This window comes from Vanellus vanellus, assembly GCF_965231255.1.
Source record: "Vanellus vanellus genome assembly, chromosome: 13".
Taxonomy (NCBI): Eukaryota; Metazoa; Chordata; class Aves; order Charadriiformes; family Charadriidae; genus Vanellus; species Vanellus vanellus.
The window spans coordinates 4,597,660-4,615,792 of NC_138918.1; the positions used below are offsets into that span (position 1 = coordinate 4,597,660).

The 18,133-nt window shown below is 41.1% G+C and overlaps 1 protein-coding gene across 2 annotated transcripts in view; it reads right to left on the reverse strand.

Moving 5' to 3' along the window:
• TRPC7 (transient receptor potential cation channel subfamily C member 7) overlaps positions 1 to 18,133 on the reverse strand; it is a gene marked incomplete at both ends in the record, with an annotated part of 72,701 nt that overhangs the window by 19,286 nt on the left and 35,282 nt on the right. For both annotated transcript variants that reach the window (XM_082490119.1, XM_082490118.1), the window contains 3 exons: positions 1,106 to 1,339; positions 6,798 to 7,014; positions 12,972 to 13,136. In XM_082490119.1, coding sequence (XP_082346245.1) covers positions 1,106 to 1,339; positions 6,798 to 7,014; positions 12,972 to 13,136 — 616 coding nt within the window. The remainder of the gene's footprint in view (positions 1 to 1,105; positions 1,340 to 6,797; positions 7,015 to 12,971; positions 13,137 to 18,133) is intronic.

Sequence of the window (18,133 nt, forward strand, 5' to 3'; positions counted from 1 at the left end):
TGTGACATTCTGTTTTGGACCCTTTGCACCTTTGTGTCAAGAAGTCAAACCAGAGAGGGGAAAACCACATCATCACCTCAGAGGCCTCTTGCTTGCCTGGGCAGGGAGAGGGAAGCTCACCTTCAGAGGGGACACACCAAGCAAGACGCTGAGCCGGTGTGACCAGCTCACGGACCCACCAGCGAGGCTGTGGCTGTGCACCCTGGTGTGGGGCCAGGGCATGTGTCTCTGGTGCCGCATGGTGCACATCTACAGTGGATGAAGTCTGCAGCCCCAGATCTTCCTCTCCAGCCCAAGCACATGGCTAGAATAACTACCTTACAACCCTAGGGAGCAAATGCCCAGCTCTCTAGCTCCTACAGCCCCTCCTTGAGCAAAAATCCCCATGGATTTTGCTCAGGGTTATATCTAAGGCTTGCAGAGTCATGCAATGAATCCAGTCCCCACACTGGGGCGCAAAGCTCTATTCATTTGTGAATATCAAAGAAAACCATTCCAGCCATCAAAAATAATGTTGTCAAGGCTATGCGACTGCTTGCGTTTCCAAATGTTAGCGCTTGTAGATGATATAGCCTCTCCAAAAATAAAGTTTTAATAAATAAATATTTAATAAATAAATAAAGTTTTTAAAGTTTTAAAGGAGCAGCACCTTATGGGTGTAACTGGTTGTATTTCCATTACACCGGTGTTGGATGTAACAGAGGCGTAGAGTGCACCAACAGTTAGAATTGCAGCTCCAGATCCTATGTTTGTTCACACATCTCCCCCCTCTCACATTCGGAAAACCAAGCAGGTTCATTCATCTGTAATTTAAATTATATTCTGCTCACTCCCAGTTCCTGATTATTTGTTGCTCAAGCTATTTTGTCAGGATGTGATTAACCTGAATGTAGCCTTAGCACAAGATCGGAGACCAGATGAGGCTCAGATCGCAGTTCCTTTCTGGCTGTTTAGGAAGATGGCTGGGATGGGTAGACCCGAGAGGAACAATTTGGTTTAATTAGAAAAAAAACTACGTAAGTATCACAAAAAGAAAGCTGCTTTCAGCACTGCCACACATTAGCCTAAAAGAACAGGAAGCATTAAATAGCAAAAAGCATCTTACCATAAGTAAAGTAAGCAACTTCAGGGGGAAGGGTGACATTATTGAGGTCATCATCTTGAACGTACTGATCTACGTACTGTTGTGCTTCAGTTGCTTTGAGAAAAGCCATGAACCTGGCGGTGAATGATGCCACGAAGATAGACAGCATCCCAAAGTCCAGCAGGTTCCAGAGATGCATCACGTATTCGCGTGGGCCTTCTTCCCAGATCTCCTTGCACTCCGACCATATCATGCCTGTGGAAAGGCCAGAACACGTTTAACCGGCAAACACGGACGGTGCTTTTTGTATTCAGACAGACTTGTTTCCTGGCTAACAGCGGCTTCTAAGACCAAAGCAAATAACTCTTCAATTAAACTGAATTCCTTGAGAACGGTTCGCGTCATCTTTTCTTAAAAATTATTAAAAACTTTAGGCTTATATGTCTCATTGTGCATATGAGGTAGAAATGTCAAAATTTCACTGTATAAGTCAATGGTAAAGTAGATTTCTGGTGACATCAGAGAAAGCACAGTTCAGAAATACTGAAGACATCAGAAAATCCTACTGCTGGTCTATTTGGAAAACACGTAGATTTCCTCTCTTGTCCCCAAAATCTCCTTGCTAAACAGTGCCACTGCAGATGGTATCACTTGCTCTGCTGGTTTTCCTCCTTCCCTAAAACAGTGGATGGCTCCATTTTGAGAATGGAAACAGATCTCTGTGAGAGAAAATCTGATCCAGGAGTAAATTACAGTAGGATCAGAGCAAAGGTAAGACAGAAGTTCTGCCCTTGCAGTACTTTTAATCAAGTTTTATATATTAAATAATAATGAATTTCCCTGTATTAAAGTCTGATCTACCACTTTGAAAACCCTGAGTTTAGCATGAATTAAGGATCTTTCTGACAACAGACTTACAGATAAACCTAAATGCCAAACCCAGAAAATTCAAACGTTTTGAGATCCATGTTCTACTGGGAGTTCTGGGGAGGACAGGTGAGTTCAATGGACAAACTGAAGCCAGGTCAAATTCACCAACTTTTCTGACTTTCAATCACAGCAGGGACTCCAGGCCCAAAATCTTGCTTCTGAATAGATAAATTATCGGAATATTTAACCCACTGGTAAATATTTCTTGCACTCTACCCAATCCTGTTTCCATAGCAGCAGCAAAATTCACGTTTAATCAAGCAGGAGCAGCGCCTGCCAATTTCAACGTGGCCTCCTGCAACCTTGTCCTTTCTGTGAACTCTTCTTCATCCTCTTCGCTGGAAGCTCTCGTGGTGTGGCATGTCAATGAACTTGCTCAGCCACTTCAGAGACTCCTGGAAGCACATGGTGTCCCAAGAGATGCAGTTGAAAGGGGAGTTATAGGGAAGAAAACAAGTCAGTGTGAATCTCGCTGGAGGAACAAAGACCTGCCAGTGTCAGTTCTTGTGCACAGGGAAGGATTTGAGAGAAAAGGAAAGCTAAGCTGTCGATACCATCGGTGGCCAAGGCACAGCCAGCCTGTCATCTCCATAGCCCTGGAAACTCCAGGCAGGACCTCGGAGCTGTACCCTGATGTAGATTATGCCCCATATAGATCTGCCTTGGGAGAGAGCCTGAGGTCTGCTGAGTGCTGAGCAGAGCCAGAGGAGGGCAGGAGAGGAGACCCCCAGCTCTTCTCCTCAAGCCCGCAGGCGTGTGGCCGGGTAAAAGCAGAAACCTCATCCTGAGCCATCATTTGCCATGAGTAAGATTTAATAATAAATGGTCTAATGGAGAAGGTGGAAGAATTAGTTTCTCGGGAACTTTCCCAGAGTGAGAATGAAATATTAAAGAAATATTTCTAGCAAAAAAAAAAAAGTATCCCAGAAATGATAGATAGGAGACATTAGCCCTACGCATTACGCATACATGCCATATAAAGGTATTAAAGCACTTCAGGAAATATCACATGTATGGTAACATTGACAACCAGAGTACTTGTTCACTGACACCCAGAAATGTCTTTTCTGGTTTAAATATTAACTCTCCCATCCAAATTTCTTTCTAATCTTGGTCACTTAATATACCTAAGTCGCAGATTAATGAAGTAAGGAATGTCTAAAACTGAGTAGACTGACTAAAATTAGACTCACTCTGTGAAAGTATCACACTATTGGCCTATAATTTACATCATTCTTTTTTTTCTAGCCGTGCGGCAATCATTTTTTATCCATACACATGGAAAAATGTCTATCCAGGACAAGGAGAAAAGTTACAGTAATTATTCGGTCCGTACTGCTGGGTAATTGTATATACATTGTGAGGGAGTAATTCAAAGCTTCTCCTTAAGTAAAAATACTGAGAAAAGAAAAAGAAGCTAAAATTCAGGGGGTGGGATGTAAGATGGCATGTAAGAATGGAAATACGGGAAGGCAACTAGGCAAAGTGGATTTGCCAGGATGTGATCGCATTTCAATATGGTGTTTCTGAGGCCCCCAGTGGATCTGGCAGAGGTCGTTTCCCTGAGTTTGAGGCACAGAGAGGTGGGATGTGAGCAGCTTCTGCTCTCCAGCTTCTGCAGGTCTCGTTCTCCCACAGCAGGGATAATCAGAAATGTCACCTTGACGGGCATTTCTGGTTTCAGCAGGGGAAGGAGAGTCAAGCTACAGGCACAACCCGTCTGGAAGAAAAATGGAAGTGTGCAAGAAGTGCCGTTCACCACCTGCGCACAAAAAGGAACAGTTTGTCAGATTTTTATGTCCACTGGACTGGTACATAAATCACGAGCAGTTGATGTTGGAGAGCCGCCTTTGAGCCTTCCTGGATCTGCCAAAGGCTGTTGGATTAAGAAACAGGGTCGTGTTCAGATTGAGTCTACCCAGAGCTTGACTGCTACCTCGGCTGCTTTTGCAGTGGGGATTTTGTCTCTCTGAACAAAACCTCCCCGCTTCCAGAGCATGCTTTTGTCTGTATTGCTCACGGGGAAAATCCCAGCCTTCCTCACTCAAAGGCAAGAGATGGGAGGACCTGGCCACAGGGAGAGAGGTAGCCAAGGCATACAATGAACCACAGACACATGAGCTGAAATTGCCATGCCCCGTATACGAAGGGGCAAGTTCTCCTCTCAGAGCATCGTGGGGTGTCTCTGCGCTGACAGGTTTATCATCTGCAGCCCTTGGGTGCTCATTCCTAACAAAAAGTGACACCAAAAAGGCATTCGCCCACCTAAACCCCTATTGTTTATCTGGCTGTTTATGGGGATGTTAAATGGGCTACTAACACTACCTGGCTGATCCGTGATGCTCTACAGCCATTTCAGAGGGGCAGCCTAATGGAAAGTAAAGCCTCTGATAGGGATTTCTGGAGCAGGATGAAGCGCTTGCCTGGCAGAACGTCCTTGCCTCTGCTTGGTTTACTCTATTACTTGCCTGCATTACAAATAATTGGAAGCAGGAGATGGCAACAGTATCTTTTTGCATAACTCCAGTCTGAAATTCTCCTATTGGTGGTCTTCTCTTAAAATATAGACACGTGGGTCAATTTTCATATCTCCAGCAAGATTAATTGCAGGGAGTGCTATTACAGGTTGTGCTCACTCGTGGCCACACTATGCTATGCTAATGATGTATCCCATTATCCTCGAATAAGGCTATTCTGAACATGCGTCATAATTTCATGGTTGACAGCCAGATAACTCAGACAGCCAATTTTCTCCCCAAAAAAGAACCAAGATCGGAGACCTGTAAACTAATTTCTCAAAAATAGTCTGCTATGGTTGGAACAAGTAATGTGCCGTCAGCATTCATCATTGCTGCCACAGTATGAGAAAAAAGAAGGTACAGAAACAGAAGGAAGGGATTTACAAGCTAAGAATAAATAAAATTACACTTTTTGATCGCACTATGACTCGGAATGTAGGTAGCACACCTACACTGTTGAGTCTGAAGACAGCAATTGCAGGTGTTGCCATGCAGGATTAAATATAGCTGTGTATATTTAGTATACCAGAGTTGGATTTATTACACTTCAACATATACTTACTGTCTACTTCTATTTGCCTCTTTGGAAAAGCACGTCTTGGCAACTTTACCAGTGATATTTATCTGTAACATTTACTTTATTTAATTATATTTATACTTACATATACATACTTATATTACCCATAAGATTTTTGCGCCAAAAGGCTGGGCAGTCAGCCACTCTTAGTGCTTTCATAGTCCTTTAAGTTGAGGGTCACACGTGGGGCTCAGCAAGTGCCAAAGTCCCCGTGCCAGCTGTCTGCAGGCCACGTGCACCAAACTTTCACCTTAGTATTGCTGAAATATGATTTGAAGCTTTATGTGGGCAGACAGGTAAAATGGCCAGAGAAGACTGTCAGTGCTGAGGTAGGCAGTCATTAGAAAATCTCATTATATTCAGAACTCCATACAATGAATCACCTTTCTTCTCCCAGAAAAGTGAAAACCTTCTCTTTAAATGAAATGTTTTCTTCTTTGTCTCTCAGGAACCCACCAGCCAGACAGATACCTACTGCCTATGAGAAAAGAATACCTAGTCTAAAATCTAATCATCTTGTCCAACTGCTTTAATATAATTTTAAAAATATATCTTACAGACTTACTCTATCCAGTCTGGCATCTATTCAGTTTCTTTCTAGCCTAATATCCTGTATGGGATTCTGATTATTGCAGGGACAGGGAACAAAGAAATGGCGGCCAGGAAGTCATCAGATAGAGCAGCCCTATCCTATTTTTCAGGCGGGTTTAATGCCATCAGTACTTAAGAACCATGGAATTATTTGCTGCAAGAAAAAATAAAAATCATGGTGATGAGTAAAAATAGACACAGAAGAGGTAGACAAAGATTCTGCAGAGTTGATAAGCTCAATTGCCAAAAAATTCCTTCTGAGCTTGTTTAGATTAGTGGTTCGAGGCAGCTGACCTGCCAGGAATAAATTGTGCCTATAGGAAAAGTAACACATCTGAATTTGCCTAAAATTCCCTGGAAGTTTAACTTGTACACATAACATACTTCTGCACTTGAAGGGTTCATCCACATGAATCTCTACTTTATAATTTCTGGATAACTTAATTTCTTTTAAAATCTTTAAAATCTTTTAAAGATTGGGGTGCTGCGCTGTCCTCTCACCAGTAACAACTTCATACTATGAATTCCATAAAATCCAACTCTTACTTACCTAGCAGTTTTCATCAGATCTCAGCATGCATCACAAAATAATAAATAACAATACACCCATTTTGCAGATGAAGAAACTGAGGTTCAGCGAATTGTAACAGGACCTCAGGGCAGGGTAAACAAACGGGCTGATTGTCACCCACACCCCTGTGGACACATTTCGTACTGCTCACTTTAGACATGTTCTGTAGGGAAGCTATAGGTTTCTGTGTCTATGCTACCATCCTTAAGATGCAATGATTAAACCAACAGAAGCAAACAGACAACATCTATAGCATTCACCATGGAAAGTGGAAAATCAGGGAAGTGAGAATTTGCTAAGTGTCATTCAATATTTTCAAAAGCAGTGATCAAGATCAAAGTTGTCTTTGATCGTGTTTTAATCAAAACGCATCAACCTCTAATTTAGCCTCATGGTGGTTTGGGTTTGGTTTTTTTTTTTTTTTGGTTTGTTTTTTTTTCTCTTTGTCTTGTCACTGTCTATCATGCTATTTCTAGTCGCGCTGAATTTCCCTGGAGGACTTGTAGACATTTTGGTTTTGCTTACCCAGTACCCACTTCATGATCAGTAATTCTGTCCATGAGAACTGAGTTGTTTTGACTCTAAATATTTGTTTGGGATGATCCGTGATGGTCTCGTTGGGGAGATTTTTTACTCCTTCAAAACGATCTGAAGCATTCACTACTAACAGTCCGAGGAAGATTGTGAAAGAAACTGCATGTGCCACAAACTTCATGAAAGGACTTCGGAGGGTCCGTCCCAACTGCAATGAAACATACACAAGACATAAGACTTTCTTTCCCCCTCATCCACCTCCTGGGAGTTTTTTTTCTGTAAAAGTTGGAACCATTTGCCCAAGGTGAAAAGGATTCAGAAATGACTTCTAAATAATGAACTAAGCAGGGTTTAGATTTGTTGAAGTACTTCCTTGCTATTACTAGACATTATTCATTGCCATTCAAATCATGCCCTTTGGATAATTTTCTATGCATGGCAGTATATTGCTCCTTTATACTCACACATAATATCTAATTTTCCTGGCCACATGCTAAGTGCAAAATGAAGAGACAGGACATTTACGTGAGATATGTTTGTGTGTATGCGTGTTGTGTGAAGGTGCTCATGTACGTCAGTATAAATCCTAACGATGGGGTCACTTCTCATCCTTACATCATTGTTATACATTACAATCTTTTGTTAATGCTGAATTTTTGGTTCATTAACAATGTGTAGGAAATAGCCTTCTGTTTAAAGATTCTTTAGTAATGCTTTTAATATGCTTTGGTATGAGAGTCTTATCTCATATTTACGACAAAAGCTGGAGATTCGCCCCCCAGAACACAAGGATTTATTTCAGTGCATTAAGCCAAGAATCAGAGCAGCAGATCTCTTCACTGTAGCTAACATTTGTTCCGTTATCCTTGACAAGCTTTGTTTGCTAATTAATTTAAATAACACTCTTTTCATCTTACATTTTCTGTGATCTAAGAAAATGTTACTCAAGAAAGATATCAGAGCAGAAGCATTTTTAGGAGTGCAAGGACCAGCGCCTGTGGTGTTGACACCATGGACAGCAATGGAAGTGTCGTCCTCCTTGTGCCCTTTCCAAAACTCCCCTCAAAGCAAATGGGATTTTTTTTGGCAGTATATTACTCTCTGATTAACTTCCCTTGATGACAAGGTATCCTCAAAATGTTCTTAATATTTACTGACTTGATCATAAAACTTCATAAGAATTATGAAAAAGGACTGAAAAAGGAAATGCGCTGTTTTTTTTACTTCTCTCCAATAGCAGCTTTGTTCAAAGGAGCCCAGGTATCTGCTTATTGCAGGGCGGGAAATATTTCAGAAGCAGGGCTCTTTAGGTCTAGCAGAAATTTAAAGGAAGACTTTTGATGCTGGTTCTTACTTTTTTTTCTTCTTTGAATTTTGAAAATGTCAAATACATCTTTCATGAAGTTGACAGCATAGTAAATCCTATTGGAAAATTCTCATGTTTCTAAATACCAGAAAGACGTTCCAACAAAGAAAATTAAAAAAATCTGCTCTATCCCCAAGCTTTTATCAACATGCTTGTTTTTTTCTGAGGTCAATAAGGATGTGTTTAAGTGGGTAGATATTGCACTGGATCAAACCACAAGTTTCCTTAATATTGTCTAGGAATATTATGGCAGCTGTAGGAGTAAAAGAAGTGTGTTAAAACGAATCACAACACTTGTGGTGCTGGCTTGCTCCTCTGCTGTAAACCTTGGTGTAGTGTTAGTTCTCAACAGCTTTTTTAGGGCTGGTGTTGGGTAGATTTACATTTTGTGGCAGAACTTATATTTCCAGTACAGAGCTGATGGGGTGACGGGATACCTTGGAACAACATCCCATACAGTAATAAATCTCAGAAGTTTTCCTCATATCATCTGCCTGAGGGAGCTCTAAGAACATGAGTAAAACATAACAACATCTATGGGCACATGGGGCCTTACTGACAAAGTTTTAAGAAAATGCATTTGCAGTCTGTGTAAGATTCATTTCTGTCCTGAATTCACTACAAGAGAAAAAGCACTTTTTATTGAACCATGAATTCTCTCCAAATTTACTTTTTTTTCTCTCCAGATTTTTTCTGCTGCCTATAGAAACTTAAAACAAACAAACAAACAAACAAACAAAAAAAAACAACACCAAAAAACCCTGAGATTAAAGCAGCATGACCTCAGTTATCAGAGAAATAACCCCCCGTGTATTACAGAACCAAATTAATTCTCTGGGTAATTTCACTTAGTTGTCTACTGACTTAACAAAAGTCTGCATTTAGTCAATGTTACAGCAGCATTTTATCCCTTTTATTACTGTGGAAAGCTTACAATTTTTTTCTTGAGCTGATGCTTTTCTTATCGTCTCAGAAACCTGATTTTTAGCTAAAAGCTATAGGAGGTGAAAGTGTTGGCTAGAATATTCTGTAAAAAAATTAATGAAGCATCAATTCCTCCAGTCAGACTAATGCTTTATGACAATGAGATATATTTTTCAAGCAACACAATACAGTTAAATTCAAGGTGTCTAACTACTTGGTTGTATCGACTTCTCAATTACTTTTTTTAAAATCAAAATACCGTCTTTCACCCTACCAGGCTGCAGGGAAGTGCCTGACTGTCACTGTTAAGACAGAAACACTGACAGTGTGTGAATGCAAAGGTTCATTCTTAAGAGAACAGCTCATTCCATGACTTAGTATCCTATCTGTATTGTAGGAAAATAATGAAGCATACAGACATGTCAAAAAGAAAATATATAAAATGTGATAGTGAAACAAAGTTTCCACATGGAAATTAATCTCAGCTCCAAGAGACAGGAACAAATAGAGAGAGAAACGTCATAAAGAAAAAAAGCCATTACTGTTTTCAGTACCATGTTCATAGTAGAAGCATGAAAAATGCTGTAGAAATTGCATGTAGCTTAATGGGAGGGGGGAGGAAAGTACCAAGAGTAAAAAAGTACAGGTACAGCTTTAGGTGGACAGAACCATTAAAGTTCCAGTGCTTAAATGATTCTGGCTCTGTCCCAGCGGGAGCTACAGCCCATAAATCCCCAGCACGGCTACATGAGAGCCAGAGAACAACCCAGGCAATGAGAGCTGTGTACAAATGATCGCTGTTAGCGTTGTAATATTTGAACGAGCGCTTCAACCACCCAGGGAAGAAAGAAAATACCTCTTGAAGTTCTGCAGACAGTCCAAACAGTCCTGCTTGCTCTTGTCCTTATATTTTTTGGGCAGCAGACTGTGCAATTTTCCGATTGCATCTCTTATCTTTTCTTTTGATCAGCGGTGAAACAAGTTTTGGATGCCAACATATAAGGCAACAGTTCATTTCAGGGTCATGTCCTCTACGAGAGGCATGAGTCAACACAGATATTTCAGGGTAGGATAGGCTGACACTCTGCGGGTCTTCTCAACAGTTTATGCATCCAGAGGTGAATGCACAACCAACACTAAAATTTGGTTTAATAAAGACAGCTCTGTGCAACTGAAGGCAAAAGAATACTTAAGAGTTCCGTTGCAAACTCAAGTTAAAACTGTTTACTAAATTTTCAAGGGTGGTATTTGGTATGGTATATTTTAACTCCACAGAGCTTTATTAAAGAAAAAATTCTGTTAGGGACTAAAGGCTTGAAAACATATTCCTTGCTAAGATACATCAGTGAAGGAATTATTTTGAGACATGAATTACGCTATTACCCTATGTGAAACTGCAGAATTTGACCAATAATTCTTAAGAATGTGATACACAATGTTACTGACCAGGACAGTGCCTGTGGAATACAACTGTATTCCACACTACCGAAATTTCCTTCGATTTTCTCACTGTCTTAGCCCAGAAGTGAGTCCCTGACTCGTGCCTGGCCATCCATGTGTCTTTTAAGTCAGGCCTGATTTGATTTAAGTTAAATATCTTAGCTGATTGTTACTATAGAACAATTATTTCATTACCCAGTTGTGTAACATCAGGATTGTTTCCATGACTTAAAACCAAACAGAACACTTGTAAAATTGACCAAAACAAAATCAGGCTGCTCAGAGCATCCCACGCTCCTCTTGTTAACAACGCCATCCTTTCCGCGGACATGCTGCCTGTGTAAAATTGTCTGCAATCACACTATGAGAGGATACAAAGCTCATGCATCAACCCCCAGCCCTTGAACCAAATAATGACGATTTTGGGAGAGGTACCAATTCGTGGGGGAGAAATGCATTCATTATTCAGTTATTTCTATCATCACAGGTCCCAATCAAAAATCAAGACTACATTGTTCTGATCAATGCAAACCCATGCGTTAAAAGACAATTCCTGCCTGAAGGAACTTTCAATTTGACTTTATGATAGAAGGCTAAGTATGGGTTTTCACAGTCGAAAGTGGGGTGAAAAGAAAGGGACACCGGACAATGGGAATGCACGAAAGGTTTAGTGTAATGAAATCACAGTCAATAAAAAGTTAAGTTCCCCTCCCTCCATTCTTTTGTTAATTTTAATACACCTACCTCAAGAAATTAAAACCAAATGGCTTTCTCAATCATTTCTTATTTCTGCTGTAATACTGACTTATTTTGAATTTTTTGCCTCTGTTCTTTTCCCCTTAGCCTTTATGCTCTTCATTTGAATTCTCAACTTATTTCTAGTCCAATTGTTCTCCCCACCTATTGCCATATTCAAATGCAACCTCTGTAATTCTGCAAATACACCACAAATGTTGCTGTTGGCTGGTGTGCCAATTCCCAGCGCATTCAGCAGAGGTGAAGGAAATTAAACAGCTTCATAAATCCCCGCCTGACTGACTTCTGACATAACGGAATCAACGTGGTAATTCCACACATGGATTTCCTCTACAACCTAACCAAAACCACCCGCAACACAGCCCGACTTTCACATGCACTTCTCTGTGTGAAACTTCGGAGTCCTGTGCAGTATTCATAAAAGCTGTGTGGTCTTGTGTTGGTACAAACCCTGAGAAAATGAAGTTACATTCTCAGTCACTCTAAGAGGAAGTACTTTTCTTGGAAATATTTTGGAGGACACCAAGCCTTAAACATGTTTTATTATCTCAGATGTTGTGGAAGACTGTTTTCAAAAGGTTTGTCCGATTGCACCAACATAAATCTTTTCAAATTGTAGTCTTTCTTTAATACCCATCCACGGATCTATAATTTCTTGGGCCTGACAAATTTAGAAAGGATTCCTCACTGGCTTTTAAAGGAAATGGGAGAAGATGCTTTCAAGACTGAATAAATTACCAGTGCCAGGGGTAATTTTGATCAAATTTAAGATAAGCCTCCTCCTGGTAATGGATGACGTTGCTGACTATTGCTGAATGTGAAATGATCTTCTTCACTGCCACCCCTTTCTTCTGTGGCAAGAGTAGTGAAAGAACTATTAATCACTCAGCCACACACCTATTTATCTCCACTTGCTTGAACAGACTCTCAGGATGGAAATCTCACTGCAGATTTCATATCACAGACCACTCAAGCTTTTACCTAAGCTAATGGTTGGTTCCAGTCCTTTGACCTCTAGGTCTTGGCAAAACTCTCCTGCTCCATCTGATGCTGTGAGATATACCACAGCCATATTTAGGTACGTAGCGGTTCTCCAAGTTTCATCAACTTTTCCCTCAAAACCATAAAGATTATATGATTGAGTCTAGTCTTCTCTGCAGCACTAAGCCATCCTCTGGGGCTTGCCAGAGTTTCAAGCACGTGCGCCGTAAAAATACAAGATGAAGAAGAAGAAGGAAAGGGACAAAAGGAGGTGTGAAGAAGGGAGGAACCTGCAACAAAATATAATTAAAAGGAACGAGAGTTTAAACTTCAGAGTTAACTAAAAGGGCAACAAAGTTCTTTAGTTATTCCCCGCTTTGGTGGTTCTTCTCTTCTTTCTTCACCCCACTCCCATGATGTTATCTCCTATCCATTCCTTGGTTTTCCTATTCTTTTCTCATCACCACTGTCTCACCCTCTTCTCCCCCCTTTTATTACCCGTAAAGATGAATCTCAAACTCTGCCTAATAGCTCCATTTGTGTATATCAAGCAACACCTCAGGTTTGTTGTCCTCTGGGGCAATCTTAGAGGATAACATGAATCACTTCCCAGTGACAGCGTTACAGAAAAATATGACTTCATTCCAGGCCCTGGTTAGAAACGACCATAAAAAACATGCACCTTAATTAGTTTGTACCTTGCTGCAGGGAGCGATCCAGTAGGCTATGGCGAGGAAGGGCAGGCCAATGGATACCCCAAAGACAGCCAAGAACTTCACAGCTATAGATTGCTGCCGTAGGCCTGAGAGGTTTTCATACCACATGGTGAGCAATTGCTGCTGGCAGTTGGGGTGAGCAACAAACTGTAAGAGAAACAGAAAGAGAAGTATCAGTAGCATTGTCAGAAGAGGACGAGACTTCAGTGAATAACCTGCTGAACTTGCCAGTGGAATGCGACAGGGCATGTCTTTGTTGTCCAACATAGCTTATGGTATCACAAACAGAAAACTGCAAACCAGGCACCCAAAATCCCCAGGTACTGGCAGAACATGTTTCACTTCTGCTTCTTGTCTTCTCTAGATAAAAGTTTTGTTAGACAGCAGGCTGTCTAGGCCAGACCCCACCACCCATCGGTGGCCAGCGCTGACAAAGTGCTCTGTGGGGTCAGCAATTACATCTGAGACAGTCTACATCGAGATACAGGAAACACACAGAGAGGCAGCTTGAAGTCAAGCTGAAAACCACCTCTGATAACTTGCTAAAGACATAGACCACTGAAATAGCAGCTTAACACAACACTAATACCGTATTGCTCTGATCACTGCATAAGGACCCAAAGTGAACCATTCTGCATGGTTCTCCTTCTCCTGTAAACTATAAGAGGTCTGGCTGGTATTTTGCTACTTTAAATGCTTTATCTCTGGTTACCTTTCGAAAAATGACAGCTCATTCTTTACTGGTCGGACAAAAAGACAAATTTTAAAGCAGAAGAAAAAGCTGTGGTGCTCTGGTACAGAAAGTACACGTTTTGTATCCTGTAACTGAGACTCTTCTTCAGTTTATTGTTCGGAGGAAAAAGAAAAGGCGAGCAGCAGACAACTGAAAAGGGCAATTTCTTAATGGTAAAATTACAGCACCATCGGATCCCACGGAAGAGTTTTATAATAAAAGATTAAACTTCTTTATTTCATATTGTTCTTCGAGGTGATTGAATTTAGAATGTGACTATCTTTAATCACAAAGAAAGATCATTAAAAGGCAAAATAACAGAAAGGAAAGATGAAAAATAAACACGGTGCTAATGCAGCCGATTGCATTAGCAGAACGGAGTGTTTCATTCATGAGCGTTGAGGGTGAATAGATGTTCTTAGGAGTGAAATGTAAAACCTTCCACTGCTTCAAAAAGCAGAACTTTCTGGAGGTGAGGGGGAGGATGAAAGGGGTAGAAAGAGAAAGAGAGGAGGAAGGCAGAGGCTACTGGGGCTTCGTGGCCGCTGTTGCCCCTGCCTGGCAGGGTGGCCATGGATCATGTCTGGCAGCTGCCCCGTTGTCCCGCGTTGGCCCTTTCAGCTGCAACCAACAGTACAACCACCAATTTTCAGTCCGTATTTTTATTGGGACTGAAAAGTAGAGAAAATCCTAACTGTGCCTTCATCCTCACTATCTATGAAACGATGATCAAATCAGGAATTTAATGGACTCTTTTCTAGATGTTTGCATAATAAAAAAACCCGTTACCGCGAGTTTAAATGATCAGTTCATTGCTAGTGCAGAATGAGATACAGTTGCACAGTAATTAGGATTGCCATGGAATAGCGCATTTCCTTCTATAACAGCACATTAGCAGCTATTTAAAATGTGCTTCTTCAGATGAATCAGGCTTTGGGGCCTGCATTTCCCAAAAATTAAAAAACAGAAAATGAGATTTTTACCCCTTCCACTGAATAAATCAGAGTGAAGAAATTCCATTGGTACTTTTAACTTCTTTTGTCTTTAGAATCTTTTCCTGAAAATATTAACATTTTACTATGCTTTCTTTTAAGCTGCTCTCAAAAAAAGTAAGTTTTGAAAACAGATAGCCTGTAAATTGTTGGTCCTGAGCATTTGAAGTTTAAAGTTGAGGTGATGACAGGAGCATCACAAGGAGGCATTTCCTAACGCCCAGTGTTTGTGTTTGTGCTAATGCTGCCAGGGCTTATTATCTTCCCAGCAAAAGGACAGAAAGATGAAGAGGAAGGAAGCTAGACAGAGAATTGATTCCCTTTGTAAATTTTATTTTCAGATATGATGAATTCAACAGCAATTGTAGCAACTCGTGGAAAAGAAAATTACACTGGTGGATGTGCAGACTTCTGAGATGAAGGACCAAAGCAACAGCCAGGCTTCCTCCTGCTCTTGCAATTGTTCACCACATTATGAGAATTGATTCAGACAGAGAAATTCAGTTGTCCTTGGCAGTGAGACAGTCAAAGACTTCTGCTGGTTGCCGTTTCAGAGAATTCATCAGACATTTTAATCTGTTCATTGTTTCGCTCTGTCTGGGAACAGCTACAATGAAAATACAAATATAGGAAAACTGAGAAGGAATTGCCATAAAACCCCGTTCATTGGAACAATTTATTTTGTATTAGGCAATAAAGATTGGCAGCATGCCATAGAGCCTTGATGGTGTTCATCTTACTTTGATTATTACAAAAATGAGGGAAAAATAAGATCAGGATAAGAAAGATAAGAGCATGAATGAGTTTTGATCTGTTATTTGCTTACATCAAGCAGTGCAGTTTGTCATTGTGTTGGCTCCATCAGATATTAATGAAATGCTCAGTGACCCTTGGACAATGCCAACCCTCTCTCTATCAAAATTTCAGAAACTGATCTTAGATCTCATCAGAGGCGTTACAGAGCCATTTGACTTTCTCTCTCTCTGGGAACGGGCACTGACACCAAGTTAAAGATTACACTAATGCTTTGCTTTGTGTCACAGGCACAGAAAAGAACAGAGTTTGAGACAAAAGCTTCAAGACAGAATACTTCAGAGTGTAAAAATGGTGATGAAAATGAAAACGGTGATGAAAAATGGTGATGTGGTATATTCAATTTCAGAGGCCCAAATGGCGCAATGCATTTTCAAAGTTCCCATTAAATGCTATTTCCCTTTCTTCAGTACCGGAAAACGAGGCTAGGAGGCTTTTAGGGGCAAACTGTGGCTGCTGCATCCCAGAAGGAGAAGAAAGGCAGAAAGCGTTGCCACAAGACCGGTGTGGCCGGGGCTGTGCAAGAGGGTGAGACATCGCTGATTGAAATGGAAGCACTGGCAGCAGAGGGGATTGCATGAGCCCAAAAAGAGCCATTTAAAAGCATTAAGTGTTTTATCTCACGGGCAGAGTGAGTCCCCTCCAAGCTGATAAAGGTAACGCATGAGGATCTGGGAGCGGATGCTCCAATGCTTTCCAATGCTTCTGCATTCAGAAACCGCAATGGCAGCTTTTCTGGTCCCATGGCACAGGGACCCCAGTAGATGGCGGTGGTTTTTCCTTATACCTCTGTGATTTAGGAAGGAAATTGTACTTCCCTCCAGCCTATCAGTTACACATTTTTTTTAAGTTAAAAAATGCCTTAAAAAAAAAAAATAAAACAAAATCACACATCAATCTGAAGAGCCAGCTCAAATAATGAAGCTGCCAAAGTGGTTTTTCTAAGAGCGACTGAAAAACGCAGGAAAGTATTGACACCTCCGAAAGCTGCTGTTCTGTGCTACAGGGGATTAAATGAGTGAGATGAATATTTGTCTAGAATATGGAAAAAATTCTCAAAGCCTTCAGTGGGAATTCAAAGGGCCCAAAGGAAGTGTTTTACACATAGAAATAAAGAGAATGTTTTAGAGACCACTGCGGATACCACATTGAACAATAACTTTTCCACACTGCTGTCTAATTTGATGTATGACAGCTCTTTCTCGTAGCTTATCATGTATATGCATTGTGGGAAAGAGCTTTACAGCCCTCATGACAGAGTGAGATTTTTTTCCTCAGTATACTTGTTCAAAAATACATGAGTTTCACTAGGCAGCCAAAAAAAGTACCTTTATAGATCTGTAACTGTATAGGAAGTTACTTCTGATAGAAAAGGCTGCAATAGAGAGACTTTCATTTTTTATTTTCTGTTATATTGGACAGAGAAAGAGTCTGCGATGAGGACTGGTTACTGGTGCTGTTCAGTGTTAGCACTGGGGTTTCCCAAGCTGTCGCTGGTTTGGCACTGTTTAAACCCCCTATACAAAACATCCCATGGTCCCCACCTGAAGGGCATCTCTCTTACCCTCTGGCGCATAACAGATAAGCCACAGCCAGGTGAAAAATTCCAGGAAATTCTTGAGTGTCAGACAATGCTCACACAGAAAACAGAATAAAAAATAAATACATAAAAATAGCTATCTTGGATAGAAAAATGCTGCCAGCAGAAATAAGAAAATTTATGGCAAGATAGGTAAAAGGCAGAGGTTTGCCCGATTGGAATTAATCATGCAGAAAAAAGACCCCACCAGTATCTTTTTTGTTACTGAAATAATTCTAATCCCCTTATGAGTGCAGAAATCCACTATTGAGGCAAAAGAATGAGCCACTCTACAGGATCGTCTTGCTTTGCTAATGCTCCCTACGCTAAATAGCCAGGGGCTGAGGCAGGAAGGAAAAACTCATCAGTGAACCGCTTTAAAAAACGGCATGTGGGAACTGACAACGCGAACTTGTGACTTTACCTTTCCTGCTTTCACAGAGACCCCCCCGCCGTGTCCTCTCCAGCTCGTCCCTTTGCTGTAAGCCTTATAACAAACGCTGGCAAACCTCAGCAAACAAAAGCTGCAACTCGGATGAGCAGCGGTGTGTTTAATCAGCGAGTAGAGCTAGAAAAGGAGCTGCATAAATAGATTTTCAGGAGAACATTGGTAATGTCAAGAGACACTGGCAGGGACGAGCCATTTTTCTTTCCATCGTGTAGCTGCGTTCATGCCTTTCGAACGACCTTTTTGGGTTCGTTATTAAACATTTGTCTTTTGATGTAGCGCATCGCTTCTGCAAGCCTACAGTTGATTAACACATTTTAAGGTGCGGCACCTGCTCACAGGAACCCCTGGTTGGGTGCGTAATGCTTCAAACGCCGGAGATCCTAGAGAAAAAGCCAAAACCGTTTTGATGACTCATTTGAGTCAATCGTCACACCGTGCCACTGAATTACCAGGGAAAATGAGGGGCGCATCAAGTGGGATGCATGTGCGGCTTTTCCCCTTTTGCTGAGGACGTCAGCGGGAGCCGTGCTCCCGCAGGGATCCACAGGTGGGAAAAACCAGGTGGGATCTGAACCA